At 37.1% G+C, this 8,306-nt stretch overlaps 1 protein-coding gene across 1 annotated transcript; it reads right to left on the minus strand.

Annotated features, from left to right (window-relative positions):
• Positions 1-5,837: 5,837 nt before the first annotated feature.
• On the minus strand, positions 5,838-7,922 carry LOC116304505 (uncharacterized). Its single transcript, XM_089035205.1, has 5 exons — positions 7,715-7,922; positions 7,483-7,637; positions 7,269-7,394; positions 6,356-6,660; positions 5,838-5,946 (listed from the first exon to the last, which is right to left on the minus strand). Exons 1-5 carry the CDS (start codon positions 7,920-7,922, stop codon positions 5,838-5,840), a joined length of 903 nt encoding a protein of 300 aa, XP_088891331.1.
• Positions 7,923-8,306: the final 384 nt, after the last annotated feature.

Raw genomic sequence — 8,306 nt, forward strand, 5'->3', positions numbered from 1 at the left:
CGGGTGAACTTAAATGGCATAACTTCACAGTCGATTAGAGTTAGTAGTACTTTAAAACTTTAAATTATACAGTAGTACAGGACTGTAGATATAACAGAAGAACAGAGAAAACTGAGTAGAGTAACAACTACTTTTTAAAATAGGCAGTTACTTCGCTCTGTACAGACGAATGAAGTTTTCTTTGATGCCATACTGACTCGAGGCTTGATATCACCCCAGACAGGCTATCGGTATGGCTCGTTTTAATACTGTACCGCTATAAAATAAATGCGGACATACTTTAGCGCATCGCGCTGTATGTGTTTCTCTGTTTGAAGTTGATGTGTAAAGCATTACTGTAGAATGTTAACCGAATGAATAAGATAATCACAGATTTTACAGTAATAACTTTACAGTATTTACACTAAGATCTAAACTGTAACCTATTTATCCTGGCCGTAATACGGGGTTAAAAAGTAGGGAAGTTTGTCAATCGGGCCACAAAAAATAAATATATGTAAATATATGGGCATTTCATCGGGACCCAAAAGAGCTGACAGCAATAACGGGGTGGCCGTATTTAGCGGGTGGCCGTAAGGCGGGGTTTTACTGTACTAGATTTTTAGCAGTTAAGGACCCTGAGGACTCATTAGTCGCGTCAAATTCAGACATGCTTGTTCATATCTTCCTAAGATCACTAGAACACAAAGGGTTTCTGAAATGTTTTCTAGTAAAAGAAATGTATTCACTTTGAGCTCGTTTATGCGTCAATAGATCACAGCTTATAGTTATCATCATATCGTAATGATCGCTTAGAGCAACTCGACGCGCTTGTGATAAGCGTTTGTGAGAGATATTGCCACTACTCGCGCCCGATTTATTAGCTTAAAACCGGCCTTTAGCAATGATTGAGTTGATTCTTCTCTATTTTAATAGCCAATAAAGCTTCAAAACCATGATTTTGAAAAAAGAATCACGAGACTAACTGAAATGACCGAGGCCGGTAAGCTACTTAGAATATGTAATTCAGCCTATGCTTTATACTTTTTAAATGCTTTTGGAGGAACCTCGAAGAGAAAATGGAAGCCGTCGGAAAAAAATACTCAAATCCAAGAGCTTTGCGACTGATTTAGGTGTTCATTCATGGCGTCTACAGAGAATTCTTCAGAGAAAGGAAGACGAGGAAATAAACATTCTTTTCGAAAAAAGGTGTTAGGAACAAGTTCTCCTCAAGCAATTCTCAAGACCGTTTGGCTGAATAATATGACACACTTTGGACTGTGCGGCTGTAAAGAACAGCACCAGCTGCGAAGGGGAGACATCACACTAAAGACCAACAGTGAAGGCAAAGAATTTCTCGATTATCGTGAACGACAAACAAAGACAAGAACAGGTGAAGACCCACGTAATGTGCGCTCAGTGAAGCCTAGAATGTATGAAAACCAAGAAGTGGAGAATGAGCGTGATCCTGTCTATGCATACAAAGTTTACAGAGAAAAACGTCCTCCTTCGATGCTTGAACCAGATTCACCATTCTATCTGTCAGTAAATTACTTCAAGACACTAGCTTACCAAGAACTAAAGGATTCCTTTTGGTTCAAAGTAAAGCCAATGGGAATTAATAAACTCGACTCCATAATGAAGGACATGTGCAAAGCCGCCAAAATCACTTCAAAAACAAACCACACGGGAAGAAAAACCCTAGTTCAGAAACTCCAAGACAATGGAGTCCCAGCTAATCAAATCATCCAAGTAACAGGACATAAGAACATACAGTCAATTAATAACAACAGCCAACTTGGAGAACGACAACAAGAAAATATTTCAAAGATCTTATCATCAAGCAGCAGCGCGAAGGATGTGACAGGAAGGGGAATCTACAAGGCAATCTATCTTCAAGTTCGTCCACCTACTCCGCCGTTAATGAAAATCAGCTACAAACGATGTTTTATGGAAACACATTCACTGGAGCCACTTTTACAGCGCCTTTCATAATTACGCGACCTCGACAAATTTGGCGCCAGCCCAAAACATGCGTTTTGGCTGCCGTCAATCAAAATTACGATAACTACCGAATGGAATCCGATCGATGGCCGAGCGACAAGATTCTTTTCCTCACAAACAAAATGGCCGGTGACATGGAAGATTCTCAATTCCTGGATATTCCAATCCCGTTACCGGACTTGGAGGAGACTCAAATAGTTGATAATATTGAAGATCAGGTAAGAAAAAATTTCGTTCTCCTAAGCATGTTTTACTCAAGTGTGTTATAGTTTATATTGCCCGTAAATATACTGCCTTGTCAAAACCTCGTGGACTCATTTGACGTAAGCTTGCAGCTGTAAATATTTCATCCGATTCTCTTTCTTACAGAGGGAGGTAGCTCTATTCCTGCAAGTCAAAGATGGAAAAGTGTCTGGAGCCGAGACTACTCCTTTCTTGCTTCCTCACAGGTGGACTTATGATACACTACTTTGCTGCGTTGAGGATTACATACGTCAAAATGGCCACGGACAACGAGTGAAGCGTTTATACTTCAAGCGCGCCAAAGGAAAGGCAATAATTTGTCTGAATGGCGTTGGTGATATTTCTGAATTATTGAAGGAATATCCTTTACAGTACCCAAGCGGCAAGAAATCAGGGAGAACAGATAGGATGTATTTGGCGGCGGAGTTGGATAAAAATGGTAAGCAAAATTATCTTACTGCAGTTCAGGGTTTATCAGGTCCCGAAGGGGTAAAATTGGAGTTGGGATTCACAAGCAAAAAAAAAAAATGGGCATGGGATTGAAAATTTGAAAAAAAACTCGATGGGATTTTGGAATCTTAAACTATGGGATTTAGCCAAAATTTACACTGGGAAATGGGATTAGGACTTCGTTCAGGACCCTGTATGGCATATCATAAACCGATTTTTCCCTCAAACTTGCATTCAGTATAAATACGCTATAGACCCTTTGCACTTTAATTCCCAATAGTAATTGAACTGGAGGCTAGGACAAACTAAGCTGTCTTTTCTTATGCAAAAATATTTGTTTTGTTCCTAGGGCAATTTCTCTGAGTGGGCATTTTATACTGCTTAGGGTCTATAAACCCACCCCTCTTCCACATCAAGAATAATGATATTTTTAAATTCTTGTAACATTGATGCTTTTACATCCCTAGACACAACATCATATGTGCTACAAACCCCAAGGAGGTCACCTCGTCTTGTGAAAAAGACATATGATGTTTTTGTTCATACCACAGGAGGTATTATTGATCTTCTGAACAAAAAAGAAAATGAAAACATATGTTATGTCCCCAAAAAAGGCATTTCTTGGTTGAGAAAGGGAAATAAAAATCCAGTTGTGTTGAAGAATGATGAAGATCTTCAAAAGTGCAAAGAAGAATATCGTGGTACAAATTCAATCCGTATTGCGTGCCCAGTGGTCAGCAAATGTTCTTCTGATGGTGACAATGGTAGGTAATCAAAGGTTATATTTTCGCTTTGTTGAACTGATGACATACTGATTATTTAACTGATGATATAATCTTAATGATATACTCTTTGATGTGCTGTAGGTGCAATACCTTCCAAAAGAAGAAGAAAACTTGACATGGGAACAGGAAGTGATTCAAAGAACGATAATGAGCTGTGGAATGAAATTCATGTGAGTTTGGTAAGAGATTTAGAGAAGAAAGGAATCCTTTGGAGATATAGTACATAGCATTTGCAGCTATGGACAGATATGATTCTGGAAGGAAAGTCATCTGTCTGTGGAGAGGAACCCGAGTGGGAGCTGTATCTTGAACAGGTTATTGTCCCACCAAAAACTAGAAGAAGTTTATCTCCAGGTAGTAGTACATCTTCGGTCAGTGGCTCAAATTCAAGTGATTCTAAAATGGCATCAAATGGAGACCTCATGGAAATGCTTTTACTACAAAACCAATAAAAGGATTATGGAAGAAAGCAAGAGAACTGAAATATTCCAGACTGCAGTTCTGGCAATGATGTCCAACAACTGCGTATCACCTAAAAATCAGGTATATCACCTTGACTGTGTATTGCATACAGGGGAGAGAAGCATGGGAAATACACCCCCAAAAACTTTGTTTTCCTATTTTGTGCCCCTATGTTTCCTTTTTTGGGTTTGTACCACCTCCCTCAGATGCCTGGACCCCCCCCCCCCCCCCCCCCCCACTTGCCACACCCCTTTCCAGAAAAAAAAACCTTGGATCCTACACCCTTAGTATTTCACTCACGTATTATGTGATTCCAATAATGGTTTGTCCCAACTAGCACTGTGAAAATAATGACTGTTCAGTGGAGAATGTCCATGCATGATTGATATTATGTCTGATGAAATCTTTGCCTTTTGGGTCATTACTGAATTACTGAACAGTTCCCATTATAATAGGACATTGGTAAATGACTGGCTCTCATTTTAGCTGTGAATTGTTTGGTTTTTTTTTTAAGAAAATGTTTATAAACCTAAGATATATATTTATATAATGCAGGTACAACCAACGTTCCAGCTGGATCCTTCAGCTAATCAATCCTTATCATTCCATACTTCTAAGGGTAAGCTATTTAATGATAGTTTACCACTGGTAGCATTTTAAAATCAACAGAGGGAAGTCCTTATTTTGGTAATGGCTATTTGATTTTTTTTGGGTGGAGTTAAAATTTCACCTTTCAAAAGGGCTAAAAAATTTTTTGATATGTCTTATCTAGTACCATCCCTCTTTGGTAATTTATGAACTTATGCTCTCATTTCTGTTAGTTGGCATTATAGTGAATTTGTTTTCACCACCAAAGGCAATAGGCAATAGACGATAGGTCAACTAAACAGAAATAATCAATCTTTAAGTGCAGTTTCGGGGCTACAAACGACACTGGATATCTCAACACTAACCTCTGTGTGTAGAATAAAAAACAGAAATACAAGCACTTCCAACAGTTTTTGGGCTCCTAAAAGACATATTGCCTTTGGTGATGCCAAGATTTTTTTGGAATAGGTGTATCACAATTTATAATAATTTATGTTAGTGAGGTCTGCTAATGTTCTAACAAGTCATGTGGAGAAAACCAAAAGAAATATTATAACTGCTTTAGCAATAATTTATAAATAATCATAGTAGAAATACATGTGAATAGATTGTCTGGAAATGATATACTTAAGGAATTATCTTTATGATTTCTTTTGGTTTCCTCCACATGATTTATTAGAATATATTAACAGGCCTCACTAACTGTGATATACAAATTCTAATCATTTTACATTTCTGATGTTTAGCTTTACAGGAATTTACCAAGAATGAATGTATCCAAGTGTTGGAAAAAATTGGCTTGGAAAATCATATTGAATCATTTGTGCAAAACCAAATAGATGGGCCAATGTTGGAGGCAATAATTTATCCAGTTCTAGGAAAGAGCATACTGGAAAACCTAGGAATAAGAGATATAGAGGAGCAATTTAAACTGGTGAATGAAATAAGAAAACTTAAGTCTGTATAGAGTAGGCCAATATCTGCTTTGTGTACTTTGATAAAAAAGTTTATTAAGTTGAGTTGAAAAGGTCACAAAGGATAATAATATATAGAGAACAAAAGTTCAAAATAAAATAAAAGCTGTTGAAGAATTACAGTATATATGCAGAGTTAAAAATAATGGCTGTTTTTTGGTCATGTCCAATTGACTGTCGAGAAAAAGATTTGTTCAAACATGTTTCCATGAAGGACCGGCATTGTCTGATGACCAGCCATTATTTTAAGCCCTGTATATTATTATATTTAAATACCTAGCCATAAGTTGTTAGTTGATTTAAAAAGAAAAGAGTCAAAATAGCTAACTTGACACGTTGGCAGTTAATGTAATCATGAAAAGCACCATTTCTCCTGTTGTCTTTCTACTTGCTGTTTTATAAGTCTTGGTTCAAAAGTAACCACATGATACAAAGAAGTTTGTGCAGCTGGTTGTTGAAACCTAATGGAGTAACATCAGGGTTAAAGCCACAATGTTTGAAATAAAATTCTAAAAGTTACAGTTAAATTTTTATTTTTTTGTATGATTTTGAATTGACATGTGCTTACATGGATAAATTACCTTTGAAAGTGCTATATCAAAGCAACGCTTGGGATATTTCTTACAGACATCCTGATGACGTTGAAGCCACCTCTTACTTGCAGAAAAGCACTGCTCTATGGGATTAAGATCTGGAGAGTATGGTCTTTAAAAAATAAGTCAAAGGATTTTCGCTATTAATGATAATGTCAATTTGGTGAGAAATTTTGTTTACTTCAAAATCTTTGCATGAAAATGCTTATAAAATTGTGCATGCATGGAGAAGTAAATTTTTGTTCTGGTAAGTTTGTTATAAATTTATTTAACTTACAGTAAGAACACAGCCAGACCACCCTTGGCTCTGATCAACCTAAAAACATGATCAGAATAGTGGAGGTTGCAATTGTCCATTACTACTACTGAACAACTTTGATGAAGAGCATATGAGCCAACATGAGGAATGATGAAATTTTCCATTACAAACTCGAACTCTGCCCTGTCATAGGCCCCTACTATGGTATGTGATTCTTTGATTCCATCTTTAGCAATTGCTGCCAGGACACTGTATTTCGTTCCTCTAGTGAAATTTCCTTTTCTGGATACTCTAGTGCCTTGCAATGACTGACCATATTTTCGCTTTTCAAAAGATAAATGAAGAATGAATAAAGATTTTTAAAAATAAAGATGTTTTCAAGATTTCTTAACAAGATCAGATTCTCCATCATGAATTATTAAGAGTATTCTTAAGTTCCAAGCAGTAAATTCCTAAGGGAGCATTCATTTCTTAGGAAGGGGAAGGGGCAGAGGAATTAAGGAGGGGGTCATTGAAAATTCACAAGTGAAAAATGGAGGGCACTTGCTTAGTTTTTTACATATATGACTACATGATTATGCAAGTAAGGTGGGGGCACAACTTAGGCAGGGGGCAGCAAATTGGGCCACATAAAATTTCAGCCTCTGCCCCCTCCCTCTCCTAAAAAATGAATGCTCCCTAAAAAAATATTTGGATAACGTACGTCCTAGCAATCCAGGTTACCTCAGATCTCATACCAGTAGTGTTTACTATAAAGTGTATCAGCAGTATAGTACTATTTTTGAGTATTCATCATTTGTTGGTTAATAAATACAAGTAACCTGTAAACAAATGGTGAAACAAAAGGGGAGGAGTGGAGAGCGGTTCTTACACCGTCCAAGAAAGCAAGATAAATATTTTAGCTTTATTGTACTTCAAAATAAAATTTTACCTGAAAGGTTCTGTCACACTTAGAGGATTCGTCAATAAATAACAGTTGATGACTGTCAAATTGTGAAATGAATCTTCGATATTGTGCTCGCCGTAATTCATCTCGTTGCTTGGCAATCAATTGCAGCTGTAAATAAGGTACTGTTATTTATTCTGGTCACATTTATAAAAATTAGCAGAAAATACAGATAATACTTCACAAGTTGGATATAAACCTTTTTGACTGTCAAGCCAATTCCCCGTAAATATCTGCTCAAAGTTGGGATACTGTACTCTTGTCCAGTAAGATAAGCTATCCAGTCGCGGAGTTCATCGAGATACAACTCGGGATATTGTTCAATTAGATTTTTAATCATCAAAATATCTCGTCCTATATAAAATAACATTTAAAATATTACACGATATAGAGGAAATTTAGCAAAACCTCTACAAAACAAAATATTTTACCGATAATCGATCGCGGTCTACCAGGTCTTGCACGGCGAAAGGCTGGCCCATACCCAACACTTTTTGTTTCTCGATATATTTTTAACACTTTTTTTACGAACGTTAAGCTTACTTGAAGAATTTCTGCAATTTCCTGCAGGGACCGATTTTGAATAACACGTAAATTAACGACTCTCCAACGGAGAGATTTGGGAAATTCTCTTACCATCTTAGAACTGAGATATTTACACGGCACACGGCTGTTTGCATTTGCTTCCGGCCATCGATCGGATTCCATTCGGTAGTTATCGTAATTTTGATTGACGGCAGCCAAAACGCATGTTTTGGGCTGGCGCCAAATTTTTCGAGGTCGCGTAATTATGAAAGGCGCTGTAATATCAACATGGCTTCTTCACAAACGGCTTCAGCAGCAATTCCAAGCAACAACGCAGCGTCAAGAAATTTCGACAAGTTATGACCATCGAGTCAGATAGCAATCAAGAGAACGAGTAAGTTTCAGTCTTTCACAGACTATATTTTAGACTTTATAAAACTTGAGATTTAATATTCTTTACCATTATATACCGTGGTACTTTTTGTTACACGGTTTTCT

Source organism: Actinia tenebrosa, unplaced genomic scaffold, assembly GCF_029948245.1.
Source record: "Actinia tenebrosa isolate PJP-AT-01 unplaced genomic scaffold, QUT_ActTen_1.0 PGA_scaffold3__52_contigs__length_22856419, whole genome shotgun sequence".
In the NCBI taxonomy this organism is placed as follows: Eukaryota; Metazoa; Cnidaria; class Anthozoa; order Actiniaria; family Actiniidae; genus Actinia; species Actinia tenebrosa.

Coding starts and splice junctions, on each gene's coding strand:
- LOC116304505 (XM_089035205.1), bottom strand. CDS start 7,922: ATGGTAAGAGAATTTCCCAAATCTCTCCGTTGGAGAGTCGTTAATTTA. Junction 7,638..7,714: donor TAGACCGCGATCGATTATCG/GTAAAATATTTT, acceptor TATTTTATATAG/GACGAGATATTTTGATGATT. Junction 6,661..7,268: donor AGTGTGACAGAACCTTTCAG/GTAAAATTTTAT, acceptor TCTTTTGAAAAG/CGAAAATATGGTCAGTCATT.